General features: G+C 41.6%; 1 protein-coding gene across 3 annotated transcripts in view; it reads right to left on the reverse strand.

Moving 5' to 3' along the window:
* usp24 (ubiquitin specific peptidase 24) overlaps positions 1-18,687 on the reverse strand; it is a 63,420-nt gene that overhangs the window by 9,236 nt on the left and 35,497 nt on the right. For all 3 annotated transcript variants that reach the window (XM_039735105.1, XM_039735104.1, XM_039735106.1), the window contains 29 exons: positions 14,717-14,802; positions 14,515-14,623; positions 14,262-14,420; positions 13,828-13,925; positions 13,659-13,754; positions 13,211-13,439; positions 11,012-11,174; positions 10,730-10,885; positions 10,571-10,641; positions 10,336-10,496; positions 10,201-10,262; positions 9,928-10,119; positions 9,735-9,852; positions 8,729-8,873; positions 8,510-8,629; positions 8,293-8,418; positions 8,105-8,203; positions 7,656-7,738; positions 7,433-7,574; positions 7,233-7,352; positions 6,942-7,159; positions 2,639-2,763; positions 2,417-2,558; positions 2,163-2,313; positions 1,985-2,080; positions 1,453-1,556; positions 1,258-1,371; positions 919-1,015; positions 591-701 (listed from right to left, as the gene is read on the reverse strand). In XM_039735105.1, coding sequence (XP_039591039.1) covers positions 591-701; positions 919-1,015; positions 1,258-1,371; positions 1,453-1,556; positions 1,985-2,080; positions 2,163-2,313; positions 2,417-2,558; positions 2,639-2,763; positions 6,942-7,159; positions 7,233-7,352; positions 7,433-7,574; positions 7,656-7,738; positions 8,105-8,203; positions 8,293-8,418; positions 8,510-8,629; positions 8,729-8,873; positions 9,735-9,852; positions 9,928-10,119; positions 10,201-10,262; positions 10,336-10,496; positions 10,571-10,641; positions 10,730-10,885; positions 11,012-11,174; positions 13,211-13,439; positions 13,659-13,754; positions 13,828-13,925; positions 14,262-14,420; positions 14,515-14,623; positions 14,717-14,802 — 3,693 coding nt within the window. The remainder of the gene's footprint in view (positions 1-590; positions 702-918; positions 1,016-1,257; positions 1,372-1,452; positions 1,557-1,984; positions 2,081-2,162; positions 2,314-2,416; positions 2,559-2,638; positions 2,764-6,941; positions 7,160-7,232; positions 7,353-7,432; positions 7,575-7,655; positions 7,739-8,104; positions 8,204-8,292; positions 8,419-8,509; positions 8,630-8,728; positions 8,874-9,734; positions 9,853-9,927; positions 10,120-10,200; positions 10,263-10,335; positions 10,497-10,570; positions 10,642-10,729; positions 10,886-11,011; positions 11,175-13,210; positions 13,440-13,658; positions 13,755-13,827; positions 13,926-14,261; positions 14,421-14,514; positions 14,624-14,716; positions 14,803-18,687) is intronic.

Here is an 18,687-nt window from a genome sequence, read left to right on the forward strand (position 1 = left end):
TAATGTCATTTTATTTCAGTGTTATTAATTCCTTCAACATTGTTTTATTTTAATTTCTGCTTTTATTTGCTTATTTTATGTCTTGTCCCAAGTATTCTACTAATTTGTATAGTGCATTGGGACTATGGTGTATGGTGATTTTGCATAATAAAATTAATTGATTGAAACAAGAATTGTTTTTGGGGTGGCACAGTGGTAGTGTCACTGCCTAGTCGTAAGGAGACAGGGGTTCATGTCCTGGGTCCTCTCTGCATGGAGCTTGTATATTCTCCCTGTGTAGGCATGGGTTTCCTCCTATAGTCCGAAGACCTGCAGGTTAGGTGAATTGGCAATGTTAAATTGGCCCTATTGTGTGGTCGCCCTGTGATGGACTGGCGTCCTGTCTGGAGTTTGTTCCTGCCTTGTGCCCAAAACCACGTGGGAAAGGCTCCAGCACCCCACCCCAACCCTGGTTGGTCTGGTTAAAGCGGGTTAGACATTGACATGACAAGAATTTTTTCATATAGGTTCGAGTTGTATTCAAATAGCGATATTCGATCTGACAGCCCTGATGGCCAAGGTTTAGTGGGAGACATTAAACCTCTGCCTACCTTTTGCAGGAAACTGCTAAACAAAGAAAAGTACTGCGAGCAGTTCTTGCAGTTCTCCGGGACATCCTTCTCCAGAAGGAACAGAAGCACTTCCAGTAACTGGTCAAGACCCTGTATTCAGAGAAAAACAGTTGTCAGAGCTGATGTAGAAGCAAATTTGAGTATGGCAAATATGAATCTCAAATATGAGTGCCAGATGAATGGGATCCCCGATTTTGTGAGTATTTGTCCATCAAGACTTTAGAATCAGTAAGATGCTCAAGGCTGTGAGTGTGAGGGTACAGCTACTCCATTTCACCATCATGAAACACAATCAGAATTTGCTTACCTTATCCTGGTAACGCAGTCCATTTTCCAGTGTCTTCTCTAAGATAGTTGCCACAACACCTCGCACTTCACGCACACTGGACTCAAGCAAACAAATCCTGTGTAGAAAGCAGAAGTATGAAACCATCAGGGTGACAGTAGTGGAATTTGGGCACAGAAATAAAAAATACATAACATGCAGCTCAACTAGAGTCTTCAGGAATGTTGGGCTAACAAAACACTTACAAGTCATCATGGCTACAGATAAAACTGAATAACCACAGCCCTGTTATCAAAACACTGGTATGAAAGGATTTGTCCTGCACCAGTATAGGTGGTGAAATGATTCTATAACACTCACTTGATGAGCTCCCGTCCTTCACAGCTGACTAAGTATTCAATCAGCCACTGGCAAGCCTGACTGCTTTTGGATAGCAAGTTCTCAATTGTTGCAATCCACTCCTCCGTGTCCACCCTGCAGAAAAGAAAATGCAGCATTAATCACAGTGCTGAGGGCCGTCTGAATGCTGTGAAGAGTGTGACTTCTCTTTCCCACCTAAGCTTCTTCTTGGTTCGGAGGTATGTGTGGAAGAGAAACTGGATGGCCAGTTCTAGGCTCACCTTTGCCATTGCCTGGTAGGACAAATGTTTTAGCTTTGTCTGCAATGGAAGCACATAGAGCTTAAGGATACCCATGGAAGACAGAAAACATCAACACACCCTGTAAAGCTTTACAAATGACACCATACTGAGAAAGGAGGCACACACTGCAAGTGTGAGAGGCTTCAAGTCATCTGCAATGGAAACAATTATTAAACTAGCAGGTGTCTGACATAATAGTGTAAATCAGGGACACTGATGTAATTACTATGGTTCTAGAGGGTTTAAAGGATAACTTACTGGTTTCTCATTTTCTTTACTCTATGGGGGTCTCTGTAGCATTTTTAGATTAACAAAGAGTAACTAGTACTAAGAATTCATTCCCAGGAAACATTTACACAGGTACAGTAGATGAGGTGAGGAAGTGAAAACAAGTCAGGGACACACTGGGAGTACCATCGATGCACAAAGGCTTCTGCCCGCCTTACCGCATTGACGGAAGACAGAGAGAGGATAAAGTTGAAGTAGTCACTGTTGTAGATGTCCCGGTTGCGCATGAACTTCAAGTTCTCATCTCGGACCATCTGTCAAGATAGATGTTTTTAAATAGTTGATATGGATTTCACCTTAAAGGTCAAAGTTCTCATCATGGCTGCAGCTTCTCACCTGATAGATTCTTGCAGGCATTTTTTCGACAAAGAGGCCCTTCTTCTCTCCTTTTCTTACTAGTTTAGTCAGCAGTGAGAGCCGATCATTGTTTGCTCTAGGAGGCCGGGGGGAAGACTGAGGAGAGATTTCAGGTGAAGAAGGTGCTGACCTACAATAAAGAAAAGGTCTTGGTGAGCAGTGAGGCCAATTATTACAAAGCAGTTCACCGATCCTCAGAGATGGCCCTGTTAGAGCTGGCCCAGATGACTCACAGAGACAAGTCTTCTGCTTCCTGGCGCATGACGCTTACACGGCTCTTCTTAGGCAACAGAGGCGAATTTTGCTCAGAAATCCTTTGGTAGAAGAGCATGTACGCATTCCAGTAGCGCCTACGTACATCAGGGTATGGATTGGCTGCATAAAAAGTTAATTGATTATTCTCATATACTGTACTTTCTCACACCCCGACCTGAAGCAAGAGACATGCAACTTACACTGATCATAGACCTTTGGCCTATACTCTCCACCAAAACACTCATACTCCAGTGTCTCATCATTCATGTCAAACTCCTCCACCACATTGTCGTTGAACTTGTACCACTTGCCTTTGGAGCCCGCCCTACACAAAAGGAAGCACAAGAAGTGATGCACAAAACAGGAACATACAGAAACAGACCCTCAAGTAACTGATAGTTTCAGTCTGCCAAACTTCACACTGGTGAAATTCAATTCACAGTTGTGTGTTAGTACACCTGCCACCCTACCATCTGCCACTCTAGAACATCTCCATTTCCATTCAAGGTGGAGTTATGCTTGTATATTAAATTTAATTTTCACATGTATTGCCATTATTTTATAACTCTCCAATTCCACTATGGCAAACAATAGGATGGGAGTACCAAGGATGGTGGTTGTGTTGAGTTTGTGTATGGAGTAGTAGTACTGTTACCTAAGTTGTTGGTCAGTCTGAAAAGAAAAAAAACTATCATCTGTTTATTGAAGGGGAAGTTCAGTATTTTTCCACAGTCATGGCATACATTAATTTCCCAAGGGAAATTATGTTCTTAAAAGATTTTGTCTGTCTAAGGCGCATGAACAGTCTCCCACCCTCTGTTTTACCCCACTTCAATCTAGCCATCGATTTTTTTTATTGTCTCACATTTTCTAGTGGTTTCCATGTCATTCGTATTCTTTTTTTTATTTGTTTTTTCGTTTTTTTTTTAAGATCTACCTCAAGTTCCTTTCCCTATGAACTTCTTGGTCTCTCTCAACTGTCCTCATAGGTTCCATGTCAAAGACTATCTTGGGACATTTTTTACCGAGTGGGTGTTCTAGCCATTGCCATTTTTTCCCCCAATTTTGTTTCTGTGCTGAGCTGATGAGAAATGTGCTGGACTCCATTCCATGTAACAGAACTACTTTGACAATTTGAACTGAATATACCTACAGTATCTTAGTATTAATACTACTTCTGCCAGTTATACCTCTTTGGAATGTAGGGGAGCAACAGAGGCCTTCCAATACTAACTTCATAGTTTTACTAACATTTTTGTAATCCATTTATTTTTGAGCTGATGGGAGGTTGCTCTGGCTTTTCCGAACCTAATTTTATCATCTCCTTTTGTTCCACCCATCCTGTCCAACATACCCCCAAGGTATTAACAACTCTGATTTCTTGTAAACCAACTCATTCTAGGACAAGTGAATTCTAACTAATGCTGCGCTTATATGCTATCAGACAGATGGGAAATCTGAGTTTCTCAGTTGAACATTTCACATGAAAGCCCTATGAAGTCGGAACTCCAAGTCAGACAATTCCGAGAAAAAAGTTACCCGAATTCTCAAAGTTGTGACGCAACGCTAACCTTTCACCATTGCCAACTTTATAAAAGTAAAAAATACAACCTGGTCAATCAAAAACGATATTTTTATGGTCAAGATACCTTTGAAACAGCACGATAAACCTCCAATACATTAGTTATTGCTTTACTTTAATACATTTTTTTCTTTTTATCTTTAAATGCTTCTTTTGTAAAACAAAAATCTAATCAGAAATTCACATGAATGCACTGACAACAAACATCAAAAGTTGGAGCTCTGAAAACTTAAGTTGCATGTGAACACATCACTTTCGGAAACCCTGCACAAATTTACTTAACTACAAGGTCTGGTCTTGTATTTGTTATTGTGCATGCAGCAAAAATATCAGGCCATACGTATAATCAAGGTTGCCAAGCTCAGTGGCTCTCAATCTTTATTCCTTTATGGTCCCTTGGTGAACCAAGAGAATATGTGAAGGCCCTACTACATGATACTTACCTTCTTGTACTCTTGCTATATGTTTTTGAACTTGTATTTATTAAAAAAAAATCACACTATAGGTCAGCCCTTGAGATTCGCGAGTTTACAATTCATAGATCCTCTTATTTGTAGGTTTGGCATCAATAATTAAATCAAAATGATCATGCGAGTTTTGCAAACTATTGCGAAAAAACACAGATGCTGTAGCCCTGCTACTTTAATAAACTGCAAATCCCAACAATGCTGGGAGAGTACTGCGTCATTGGACAGCTTTGGCAGTTGCTGGGAGGGCTGTTGGGTAAGAGATAAGGGGAACTAGTTTTAAAAGTGAGCTTTAAAAAGCCGTCAGGATCACAACTGGTGGCGTCTTTTTGTGTACAATTAGACTACAACTAATCCCTTTGGATTACAGTTTTATCTGGACTGATGTTCTTGTACTGTGCCCACTTGTTCATGTGACTTCATCTGCGATGGAAAGCATCGCCATTTGGGAGTCCTTCCAATTTCTACAAATTTTCACATTACGGCAGAACAAAACTTTGCATTGTTCTTTTTTGGGCTGTTCACACGGGGGTTTATTTCATAACTACACTATCATCATTTGCATCTTCAAAAAAGGACAGTGTTGTGTTTATTGTCTTGTGCTTAGTGTTTTGTTCTTTTGTCTCTGTAATATTACTCATTTTTGATGGTAATTGCCATTAATGTACACACAAAATTATTAATTTAAAAATTAATATAAAAAGTTACAGTTGACTAAGGAACTGCTGAACTATACTCTTTGTCTGGGGTACGCCATACATCTTTGTCAGTCGTACATATGTGATTTAATTGAGAAGTGATTGTTCTGTCTCGCGTTTTTTTTAAATCTTTTTATATCTTATGTAGAGCAATAAACTTACATTATAAAGTAATCATGGGCCTGAAGACATATTCATGGATTTTGACATTTACAGTGGTCCTGTGCCCTTAACTCCTGCGATTCACAAGGGATTTCTCTATTGTTATCACAGTGCCTTATTTTTTTAAGCATGATACAAAATTACAAGTCAATTCAAAAATAGGTTATGTTTTTATGAAATAGAAATTATTTTACTTAATTGTGGAGTGGTGGCTCTGAGGCTAGGGATCTGCACTGGCAATCGGAAGGTTACTGGTTCGAATCCCATAAATGCCAAAAGGGACTCTGCTCTGTTGGGCCCTTAAGCAAGGCCCTTAACCTGCAATTGCTGAGTGCTTTGAGTAGTGAGAAAAGCGCTTGTGGCACGTGGCTGGGGGTGATACCCAGCCGGGACGCCCAGGAGGACCGGAGGAGGGCTTGTGCCTCCTCCAGACCACGAGGGGGCGACCGCCCTGGTTGTGTTGGGGGCCACGGGAAGAGGGCTTGGAAGCCCAACCCTGTAGGGGCCCATGGTCACCGCCAGGGGGCGCCCCAATGCCTTGGGAGCCCTGGACCTCAGCACTCCCCAGCACTTCCTGGTGTGGTGGAAGAAGAGCAGGGACACCCGGAGGGCTTCCGGCTACACTGCTGGTGCTTCCGCCACACGGGGGTGTGACGGCGGAGGCTCCTCAGGAAGCACCTGGAGCCCATCCGGCGGTGCATAAAAGGGGCCGCCTCCATCCATTCGAGGGCGAGAGTCGGGTGGAAGTGGACGGAGCTCGGAGGAGTGGAGAGGAGCCGGTCTGAAGATTGAAAGGCATTGTTGTGCGGCCAGGACTGAAAGGGGTGATTGGTGCTGAGGCACTGGGTTCGTGCACTTTACTGTAAATAATACTTGTAAATAAACGTGTGTGTGTTGAAACCAGCATGTCTACCTGTCTGTGTCTGGGCTGTTCCCCACACGCTATATAAATGTAATGAATTATTATTATTATTATTAATTTCTTAGTCATAACATAAAATGAGTTGGCCTTTTTAATGATAACTAATACTAGCAATTACTAACATACAGAATTTGTCACTGCAGATATTTCTGATAACAAAGGCTGCTCACTACAAAATGTTTTAATTTATGCATAAAATTATGACACATTTCTGAAAACACAATGATTTTTAAAATGCAGTAATAATCACTGCAGACATTTTTTCCTAACTTTATTAGAGAAGCATCATCACTTTCCTTTAGATTTAGCATTGAAGGTAAAAGGTAGCGGATTGGAAAAAGACTGATCTTCTCCTCTAATGTGGCTATTTTTGCAATGAGATTTTATTTGAGTACTCGCTTATTGTTATTTACCACCCAGCCAAAATATATATCCTTAGGTGTGGTACTGGGTATGTACTTAATTTTGAAGTGGAACCACTACACATAAGTCTACAAATCATCAAGGTCATGTTGTGGAACAAGAACAAATATGCATCTTTCAATCCCTCAGTAAATCACTCTTGTGGAAACAAACACTTTTATCCTATGGCTGCCTCCAAGAAGTTTCTGGCAACCCACCACCCACCTTTGAACTCTCTAATGTGCCAAACCTGATATGCCTCTCACTCACCGTCTGTCCTTGATGAATGAATAGTAGTGTCCTGCATGGGCCTGGCCACTGTGGACAACTACGCCCACCAGCTCGTAGTTTTCAGAAATGGTCACTTTCTTCCTAGGGGAGCCACCTGACCCTGGCTCTCCTCGACCATTATCTCCATGCTCTGAACTAGAGTCCTGGCGCGCCATTCCTGACACTGTGTAAGGCTCCATGTTGAGGACCCAGGGAAACTAAAACATGAAAGAAAATTAGCACCGGGTGGAAAGTCATGTAGGATAGTGGAGCTGGAGTGTAAGCCTTTACCCGGATCTGCTCATCATACTTGATGGAGCGACCACTCTCCCAGTCAAAGCCAAACCTCATGAGGTGGATCACCAAGACGCTTGGCAGAGATTTGATGCAGGTGCGCTTGACAGTGGTTCGCTGCAGATGGAAGAAAATGTGGATAGTGGTCTCTTATCAAAGGTATGTGGGCAGACAGAACACAGTAGGACAGTGCCTACCTTCTCTTTGCATTTCTCACAGTAGTATGCATTGCTGCCTTCTAGCACCTCTCCTCTGACAAACTGGTCCAGTGATATCTCCAGGCTCTGGCAGGACGTCACCCCTAAATTCAATGCCATGAAGGTTTCTTCACGCTCATATCTGCATTTAGAAATACAACGGATGAGGTTATCAAGGGCATCTGGTTGGTCACATGGAAATTCTGGAGTGTGTGTCACTCACCTGTGTGGGCAATCCTTACAGATTTTCTGATCTGAGAAAATTCCCTGAAATGTGTTCTTGAAGATCTGCTCTCTGCCAATTTTCTGCAAAGGAGGAAGTGTCAGTTAATTAAGACATATCAAATGCAGTGCCAGATACCAAGGATGTAGCAGCTGGCCAGCTAAAATTTTGAATAAGATTATCCAGATCTATTTGGTGTGTATGCCAGCCTTGTAGATCATCTACCCATTCTATATAAGACGTGCCAGACATTTTAAATATGCCCCCATTATCTATCTATTGGTGGTATTTGTAAGTTCAATTAGGCAGTGAGGTTCAGATACATCAGTTTAAAACAGTACACAAGAATGAGATATAGGGGGCTCCAGACACATTCTGGAACTCAGAAAACTATGTGTCCTACTTTGGAAACTTGGGCAAGCCATAGGAATAATACACTTTACTTGTACCTTAAGGTGTTCATCTAGCTGATCAACTAGGCTGGTGAAAAACTCATAAGCATCTTGCTGCTCCCGCACATATAACTCCTTATTCCACATCTTAAATATCTATAAAAGAGGAGAGCGCCATTTAGTAGGTCATCTCATGCTGCTTCGCAAACCCCCACTATCCACCATGCAAGATTTTACGTATATACCTTCCAGAAATTCTCTGGGACATAGTACTGCAGCTTGCTCTCCATCAAGTGCCCAAACAGTGACTGAACCTGATAAAAAACACTCTCTTCTGGGTTTTCTGTCTCATCATCAATAGATAGGAATGCCTGAAATTGACACACGAGTTGTGACAACAAAGTCTTGAATGGCAAAAAAAACTCTTACAATGCGAGGGTAATAGTTCCTCCTGGGACAAACCTCAGCGAGACCTGGCTGCATGTACAATTGCTGGAATACAGCATTCATGTAACAGGTGGCACCACCATTCTTCAGTCCCACAAAGCCAGAGCTGCACCGACTCTCCACTGGAGGTAGATACTGGAAGTTAAAGTTCAAGAACCATGGTTAAGTGCTGGAAATAAGAAAAAGTATGAATGTAACGAGTATGCTGAACATCCCAAGAGCCACAAAGCTTACATCAAACTCTTTAGTAAGGGCAGGGTCTGCCTGGTGGTGCATTGACAGTAGTTCTTGGGTAATTAGCTGCAAGTTTCCCAGGGAGCTGTCTGCCAGCATGACCAGCACCTCATAGGCAGCCAAGCGGCTATTTACTGTGCTGCACCTGCACAGAAAGACACTGGTTAGAAGATCATAATTGCATTTTCGTAGAGACAGAGACTGTGACTGTCATGAGATACAGTGTGTGCTGTCATTACCTACAGGAATGTGTGCATTTAATGGTGATGCTGCACAGGAAAGGTGGGAGTTGATACAGAGAGGTATCAGCTAAAGCTACCAGGAAAGCACTCCGTTTGCAGTGTTTGGGACATGGTCTGACATGGCTAATGGATTTAACTACTTTGGCTCATGCTGCAAGGTATCGCTTCTCAACCAGATGTTGTGGGTTTGAAACTGACCACTGGTAGTGACCACAGCGCAAATCTTCAAACTAAGATGCTTCATTGTTTAAGTTGGCAATTCACTTATTGACAAGGATGGGATTTGCATTGTGGATGGTTTGGAGTGTGGTGGTAATGCTGCACAGAAAAGGTGCAGGATGACACAGAGAGAGAGATCAGTTGATGTCACCAGAAAGCGCTCTGCTTGCAGAGCTCAGAGATGGCCTCTACACAGGTGACTAATGGATAGTCTCCTATTAGCTCACACTGAAAGGAAACCGCTTCTGCCTCTGTGGTACCAGTCCATGACAATTCAGTATGAGGATAGATACTAAATATCCACGAATGAAAATGTTTTAGTGACTTAGAGGACACATGCACTGCTGTGTTTGGCGACTAGAGTTAGTGAATATGTGTATCACAAATTAATGTACATTAAGATGTGTATGTGCCCATTGGACGTTTATATACGATTGTGTGCATTTGTGCAATCGTGTGATTTTTCTCTCACATCACATGAGAATACAGGTAAGAATTTGAAGCGCTAGTGCTATATGGATTAACAAAAGGCACCATGCACTTACTTTGGGTGGAAGTCTTGCTGACTGATGGCTACACTGCTGGCTGAGCTGTTGCTATTCAGTATGATCCTGGAGGCACGGAATAGGAAGTCATCAAGCAGCTGCTGGATCAGTGATGGGCCTGAAAGAGAGATAACACAGGAAACATTAGGTGAAGTCAATCCTTTAGACCACTATTCCACAACCTACCACTCACCCAGCTGTTCCTTCTCTGTCCCGCACAGTGATAGAAGAGTTTTGATGAGTCGCAGGTGGCCTGCCAGCAGGATATTATCTGCCTCACTGGTCTCCAGCTCTGCCGTCCATGTTGGCTCAAAGTTATCAAGCCAGCTGATTTCATCTTCAAGCATGGTGGCAGGGCTTACATGCAGTTGTTCCATCTCAGAAGCTATATTTAAAGAAGAGAGCAATGGTTTTAGGGGAACAATGAACAAAGAAGGTGAGTGAGCTGAATTGTGGCAAGACTCACACGTCAGGTCATCAAGCAGCTGGCAACGCAAGTCAAAGTACTCAGTGCACTGGGACAGCAACCTGCCAAAGTGAAAAAGGACAGATTAGGGTGGTAAAAGGGAACAATTAGTGACTGATTTATGATGGGACACACCTTTGGTTTACCCCTCTCATGATACTTGTTGGTGACCATAATGGCAGCTGTGCTGTGAGGATGAGCCTCAGGAGAAAGAGGTTGGGTTTTTGCAGGTCTGAGAATCCAGAGGTGTCTGTCTGACTCAGAGTGTACAGCTGGTCACAGGCCACACGACGGATCTAAAATGCAATGCACACGTAAAAGAAGAGGAGCTGCAAACCACAGCCTTGCCTCTGCATTTAGAAAGTCTTACCTCCTCACTGGGGGAGCCTAAGAGAATGTCAATGATGAAGTCACTAACGCAAGGCAAGTTATAGAAGGACCCTGAGACAGGCAAAGGAAGAGGAGCTATCAATAAAGAGGACAAGTCAACACTAAGCAAGACTTTGTCAATTTGATACTAGTTACACACCTAACTGTTGGCATCGCAATTGCAAACAGGTAACCAACAGGGATAAGGCCTCCCGGGCAATGATGGTATCCTTGATGGAGACAGAGTTCTGCTTAACACAGATTCCTGCATGCAGTGTTGTCGACTCCCCTTCACTACCTGAGCTGCAATTACTTCCTGTAGATACAAACAAGAGTACAGATTAAGACATGCAAAAAAAAGCATTAAAAGACCACGGTTTTAGTCAGACTTGAGTAAGCCTCAGACTGGAGAGAGCAGAAGGACAAGATCATTGTCACTTACCAGTACTACTCAAACGGCTGCGGATTCCCCCAGGGAACAGAGTGTTGGTGCTCTCCCGAATAGGCTGACTGCTTCCTACTAGATCTAAACGGCCAGCTGCAGCAGCCCAAGTGAGCCGCATGAAGCAGGCAACTGTGGAGGTGAAGTCAGTAACTTCCATAGTCTAGTAAAACACAAGGATGGCAATAGGTTAATCCTATCCTAAATGACCTCTTCAGAGCAGTAGCAGACATGACTGAACATGAACGAGACAACTAGCCTGTTAGCAGGGAAAAGCAAAGTTTAGAGATTTGTAGTGACTATTGTTAGAGCTAGGGTTACCACCACTGGAGCAGGAACCTGTTCATGCAGCTGAGTAGGATGACATCTTTATCAGTAAATAATTAGAGACTGCTCCTGTCTCGACTCATTTCATTTTAAGTATTTTATCTCAAGTAGTAAGTTTAGGACCAGCTTCAAATGATGCTTTGAACTGCTTCAGCTTCTCTACACGAGCCCTCTTTATTTGAGGACCAGAGGTCCACATGTTTATTTGTATTATTTATTTTTAGACTTGACTCAACATTAGCCATTACATTGTGATATTTAAGATGGCTTTTGTACCTTGTTTAAAAATTACTTAGTTTGGAAATATCCAAGTCCTTCATTTTGTTACTAAATTTATGGCGTATGTACTTACATTTAGACAAGAACTGTCACAGCAAATGATTTTCTTGTATAGAATTGTTCTCTTTTTATTATCCAGAACAGGAAATGGGGCATTTTCATTGTGAAATTTAATTACAGGCATTTTTTGTTATTGCCTAATCTTTCAAAGGGTATCCTCTCATATTATCTTTACAATGACTATTAACTATGTTGTCCAAATGATTCAGCTGATTTTGGGTACTATTAATTATGTGCACTTTATTTTTTGATAAAAATAGTTTGTATTACCGTGTGATTTGTAAAAATCATCTAAATGAAAAGTTCTAGATTGTTTTACAAGGTGCAATATAAAATTACTAATTGAAAAGAATATTTATTCCTCAAGAGACTATTAGATTTTCTTCCCAGTATATAAAAACAAAAGGCTTTTTTAAACAAACTGCACTACAGACACGTGTTTATAAACTGATAGTATAAAAAGTTTACTGCAGATTTCATATGGTTGCGAGTCCTTCCATGACCCTGACAGAAGAAATATAATTGCTTTCAGCTGTAAGTATTTACTGTTTAACTTTTTGGCTTATGGTCAAGGAATTAACTGGACCACAGAAGCCAGTCATAAATCATATTTCAAACTATTGTTTAAAAATCATTAGCTATAATAACCTAAAGCAATGATATGAAAATACAATGCAAATATATCATTATTTATCCAATGGAAAAATATTGTATGTAAGACATGTAATTCAATAATGAAACAGGCAATTTTTTTTTCTTCCTGTACGGACTAACATTAAAAACAAAAGTGCCACTATGCAGAAGAAAACAGTTTGGAGCAGTGGGAGGACTGTTAAGCAACTTCACCTGAGACATACAGTTTTTTGTCTTTTAAGTGCAATGCTCTGAAACAACCCCAAAAAAAAGAACAACAATCACATTGGGTGAAGCTCCAGTTTGTAAATCACTGAGTTAGAAAAACAAAAAACCAAACCAAACCAAACCACATACCTGCAAAGATGAGGGAGTTTCCTCTGGCACTGCAGACCAATTAGGGCAAGCAGGTCACCACAAGTAAACAGTCACCATAGACTACAGCTGTTGCACATTCCTTTTCAAATTCCATATATATTTGAATATGCATTATAGTTTGAACAGTTCTAACTAAATTGAACATTTCTATTGTCACAAATCAACATCAAGTCCATGGACAATACTTTAAAAGAATTTTCAAATCAATGACTTATCACTTCTGGGATCGGATACTTTTTATTGTTATTGAAGAAAAGAGAAATCTTTCATCCAATGAGATGTAAGGGTCATGGAAATCATAAGAGAAGATACTAAATTTTTAAGCCACATTTGAAGAAACATGTATGTAACCTTTCAATCTCAATTAATAGTTCAGATGACAGTCCCACAGCTACTACAAACAAGTCACCCTGGATGGCATACTCTATTGTTTACATGCAACATCATTTCATGAGCCTATCCTCACAGACAGGAAGCACAACACCTTGACATCACTGTCCACTTTGCCTCTAGTGTACGCACCTGAATAGCCACTCTGGCAGCAGGGATGATTTCCTCAACCCTAATAGATGAACGGTCCGACAATGACATTTGCCTGTAGGATGACTTCTCTGGGGTGCCACAAAGGGACAATTGCCTGCTAGCTTGGCGGCTTACATTGCGGAAAGGCCGGGAGGACAGTGTATCTAAGCCTTCTTTTGTCATTTCCTCATCCAGTGTGCTGGGCATTGATTGTCCAACTAAGAGGAACCTGCACAAGGGTGTCAAAGTAAACAGTATAGTGTCAATAGCTAAGAAGGGAGCAGACAAGCTGCCTGTCAAGCAATTGGCTAAATGTCTTCTGAAAAATGAAGGAGGATTCCGGCAAAACTGAACTCAAAACACATAGGTAGAACCAGTGAAATCAACAGATCTGACATAAGTATCTCAGCAAAGCAATGATGCCAACCTAAAATAAGCATATGCATACCTGGCCAGCTGCAGACAGATAGAGTAGACTCCCTGGCGTGTCTCGTAGTCAACTTCTGAAGGAATGGAATCCCGCTGCATTACATTTACTACAAGACTGAAAAGATAAAACATCTCTAACATAAGCTGCACAAAGGTAAAGGAGTGAGGTTAGTTAGGGGTAATCTTACCTTAAACCTCCAGCCTTCAGAAAATTCTCACAGAATGACTTCACACTGGTCTTTGCCATTTCGTCATCAGAAGTTGGCATTAATTTGGAGCTGAGGACCTGATGTATAGCACAGATAAAATCTTAATCAAAATGAAGGTCAAGGTGGAGAGCCAAACAGAAATTACTACTAGGAACAACTGGTATCCACCTAATGGTGTCATAGGAAGTGCATGAAGCTGCCTCCCAGACCCCAATAGCTAAGAATTGAGAATCATCTCAAGAATGAGCTTCCACTCACTGCAGTTTCACTATTCAGGATACATCTCAAACAACTGTCCTTCCTCACAGAATCTATATAAATTGAGTAAGACCTGTAGCACCTCTGAATGACATGTAGATGTGGTCTGAAGCAAAGCAGAAACTCTTGATCAGAGAAGATACAAGTGTAGATACCTCCAAATTGTAGAGCACACGAAATGTGGACATGCCAGGAGCAGAGGAACGGAAAAGGCTCTCCAGGATAGATGTGGCAGACTGCTGGTGCTGTTGCTTGGAGCTCAGGGAAGGAGACTTGGAAGCTTGGGACCCTGAAGCCACAGTGAAAAGTGTTTTCTAAAAAAAAAAAAAAAAAAAAAGAAAAAAAATGAACTAAAGAAAACTGTTAGAAAAACACTGGGAGACTCTGAGTCACTCACAAGATATTCACCTGGTGGCTCCAGACACTTGACTCTTTAGGAACAAAGTTATCAAGAGCATCCTGGACTTCAGGATCAGTGGGAATAAGCAGGAGCAGCTTTCGAACTCGAAGGGTAATCCTACATGGTGAAAGAACAAATAGCACTGCGGCACAACTGGAGTATAGAGAACTAATGTGTAAGCATCAACTTTGAGAACTGCAAGAGACCTACCTAGGCTCATCCAGATTAGCAAGTTGGTACAACATTTCGAATACATTGCACACCAAAGCCATAACCACACCAGGCAAGGACTTCTCCTGTATAAAATCACAATAAAAAATATAACTCACAAAGGACACAAAGAGGAGTTCCACTAAATTATGTCTATAAAGTCAAGATTAGAAAGTCTCCCGGTACTCTTCTAACTTCACTATTTGTTATCTTGTTTAATACACTGTCACAGGAGGCGGGGGGACAGACCCAGCCGGGATGCCTGGAAGTTGGAATATACGTCCTTGAGGCCATGAGGGGGCAACCGCCCTGGATCTGGAGAGGACTATGGGAGAGAAGCCAGGAGACTTAAGCCCGTTGGGGCCTGTGGCCACCGCCAGGGGGCGCCCTGAGCCTCATGGAGCCCGGGAAACATCCATTTCCACCACACCCGGGAAGATGGAGGAAGATTCTTCCAGGGACGCTTGGAGTGCTTCCGGAGCAGCACTTCCGCCACATCAGGAAGTGCTGCCAGAAGAGTGTCATCGAGCACCTGGAGCACGTTCAGGTGAACATAAAAGGGGCCGCCTTCCTACAGTCGGAGAGCTAGAGTTGGGAGTGGGAGCAGGGCAAAACTCCCGTGGAGAGAGGAAAGGCAGTCCAAGGACATTGGGGAAGAGGTCCGTGTTAGAGGTGGTTAGTGCTGGAAGCACTGTGTGTTCTACAAAAACTGTGTTAATAAAACATGTGCTTTTTATAAAGATGTGGTCTCAGTCTGGTGGTGTCCGGGCTTATCTCACAACACCTACAGTACTCTGTCTTATAAATACTTTCCTAACATTTGTACAAAATCAGACTTAGCAAGCTTATATTTGCATCCCTTTCTGTTGGCTACAACGGATGGCATCTGCTTTGCCAAGTCCCCTTTTAACCTCCATTAATTTGAAATAAAAAGATTCATCCCCTTTAATATTCATGTACCTTCTCAAACCACAAAGTCCAGGAATCGGTTTAGTAGCACTTTCCTGGACTACTTCTAGTGCTGTTATGTCCTTCTGCCATTTAATTTCCTTCTTTATCAATGGGCCAAAGTTCACCAATTAATTATTGAACACATATTGTTGTTTTCCATTTCTGGTTAATCGTCTTTTTCCTTGTTCTCTGTATGTTTTAGCAAGTCTGCATTTCTATGAGTGCCAGTTCGAATTTTAGAAATCAGTATCATCTGTACTTTATTTTTAACAAAGAAATGTTAATAGCGCTCTGTGCCAGCACTCAGTGAAGAGCAGTATAAAAAAGATAAGTTGTACTGTGTAATGCTTTTAGGAAATTTTGTTTTTACAGTGTGCTACATCTGACTTGTAACATTTATTTTGTGTCCTATGTTTTAGTCAGTTTTCATTTTAGAATTACCTAGATAATGACTTAACTTATGGGCTTTGAGCTTATTTGGGAAATGTTCTGTAACTGTTATAGCTGGCAGGTACAAATGACATTGTTACAGCATTAATATTCATGAGGTACTTTCCAAGTCTGTCACATTTGGGATTAGATATAATTCTGGGATGTAAGTGAAATAGACAGACAGGAATTCTGGGGAAATGAGATATAATTGTTAAGAGTGGCATTGTTTATTAGAATGTACAGTGCATCCGGAAAGTATTCACAGCGCATCACTTTTTCCACATTTTATTATGTTACAGCCTTATTTCAAAATGGATTAAATTAATTTTTTTTCCTCAGAATTCTACACACAACCCCACACATAATGACATCATGAAAAAAAGTTTACTTGAGATTTTTGCAAATTTATTAAAAAATAAAAAATGGAGAAAGCACATGTACATAAGTATTCACAGCTTTTGCCATGAAGCTCAAAATTGAGCTCAGGTGCATCCTGTTTCCCCTGATCATCCTTGAGATGTTTCTGCAGCTTAATTGGAGTCCACTTGTGGTAAATTCAGTTGTTTGGACATGATTTGGAAAGGCACACACCTGTCTATATAAGGTCCCACAGTTGACAGTTCACGTCAGAGCACAAACCAAGCATGAAGCTGGCCGGCCATCTAAACTGAGTGATCGGGGGAGAAGGGTTTTAGTCTGGGAGGTGACCAAGAACCCGATGGTCACTCTCTGTCAGAGCTCCAGAGGTCCTCTGTGGAGAGAGGAGAACCTTCCAGATGGACAACCATCTCTGCAGCAATCCACCAATCAGGCCTGTATGGTACAGTGGCCAGACGGAAGCCACTCCTTAGTAAAAGGCACATGGCAGCCCATCTGGAGTTTGGCAAAAGGCACCTGAAGGACTCTCAGACCATGAGAAACAAAATTCTCTGGTCTGATGAGACAAAGATTGAACTCTTTGGTGTGAATGCCAGGCATCACGTTTGGAGAAAACCAGGCACCGCTCATCACCAGGCCAATACCATCCCTACATGATAGTGAAGCATGGTGGTGGCAGCATCACGCTGTGGGGATGTTTTTCAGCGGCAGGAACTGGGAGACTAGTCAGGATAAAGAAAAAGATGACTGCAGCAATGTACAGAGACATCCTGGATGAAAACCTGTACCACAGCGCTCTTGACCTCAGACTGGGGTGACGGTTCATCTTTCAGCAGGATAACAACCCTATGCACACAGCCAAGATATCAAAGGAGTGGCTTCAGGACATCTCTGTGAATGTCTTGGAGTGGCCCAGCCAGAGCCCAGACTTGAATCCGATTGAACATCTCTGGAGAGATCTTTAAATGGCTGTGCACCGACACTTCCCATCCAACCTGATGGAGCTTGAGAGGTGCTGCAAAGAGGAATGGGCGAAACTGGCCAAGGATAGGTGTGCCAAGCTTGTGGCATCATATTCAAAAAATTTGAGGTTGTATTTGCTGCCAAAGGTGCATCAACAAAGTATTGAGCAAAGGCTGTGAATACTTATGTACATGTGATTTCTCAGTTATTTTATTTTTAGTAAATTTGCAAAAACCTCAAGTAAACTTTTATCACGTTGTCATTATGGGGTGTTGTGTGTAGAATTCTGAGGAAAAAAATGAATTTAATCCATTTTGGAATAAGGCTGTAACATAACAAAATGTGGAAAAAATGATGCGCTGCGAATACTTTCCAGATGCACTGTATATGTTTAAGCTTAGAAAAAGCAACCAGTGTGTATATGCTTGTAAGAATATGTGAAATTAATGCTTGGGATTTTAAGATTAACATGTACCATATCAAGCCAAAAGTAACTTAATTAACATCAACCAGACGATGGGAATTTATCAGTTCTCTGAAAAAATGTTTTGACTAATGCAATATCTTACATAACACAAAAGACAGTCAGCAAGTCACTATAAATTCAAATGATTTAAAAATAAGCATTAGGTGAAGATACATAAAGAGAAACAACTGCCAAACAAAAAACAACTTGGTCAGACTTTGCCACCTACAGACTGCCCTGCACTCCCAAGCATCACATCTTGTTCAAGAAAACAATGTCTGCAACAACCAAAGCTATAGCAACCTGATACAAAGCTTGCCGTGTGACCCCGATTTGAATTGCTCAGGTCATATATTTTAATATCTAACATTTACTCCTAGTTTCTCCTTCAAATGAGCATAATTGATTATTAAAATAGCTCTGAGTATTGCTTTGCTGAAGTGCCCTGTTGCTTACTGACATTTAGCAGTGACTGACGATTGTTAATGAAACAGATTGTGCTGATTTAAGTTATGTACTGTTAGGAATAGCGATTAACCCTTGGCTTTTGTTAGAATGTGTATTCCTTTCAAAAGGTAGCCATTGGGATATGAAATTCCGACAGGAATAGTGGATCCTGGTTTTTGCTAGGATATTCTGAAGTGTAGCCCTTTAAGTGAAGCAATCTGAAGACTGGTCAACATGTAAGATAATCCTGGCAAGGACACCTCATGAGCCCCCTGGTAAGATATGTTTTGCAGGACATGTGTGTAAATCAACGGAAAACAGTTAAAACATTTCC

Source organism: Polypterus senegalus, chromosome 14 (assembly GCF_016835505.1).
Source record: "Polypterus senegalus isolate Bchr_013 chromosome 14, ASM1683550v1, whole genome shotgun sequence".
Classification (NCBI taxonomy): domain Eukaryota; kingdom Metazoa; phylum Chordata; class Cladistia; order Polypteriformes; family Polypteridae; genus Polypterus; species Polypterus senegalus.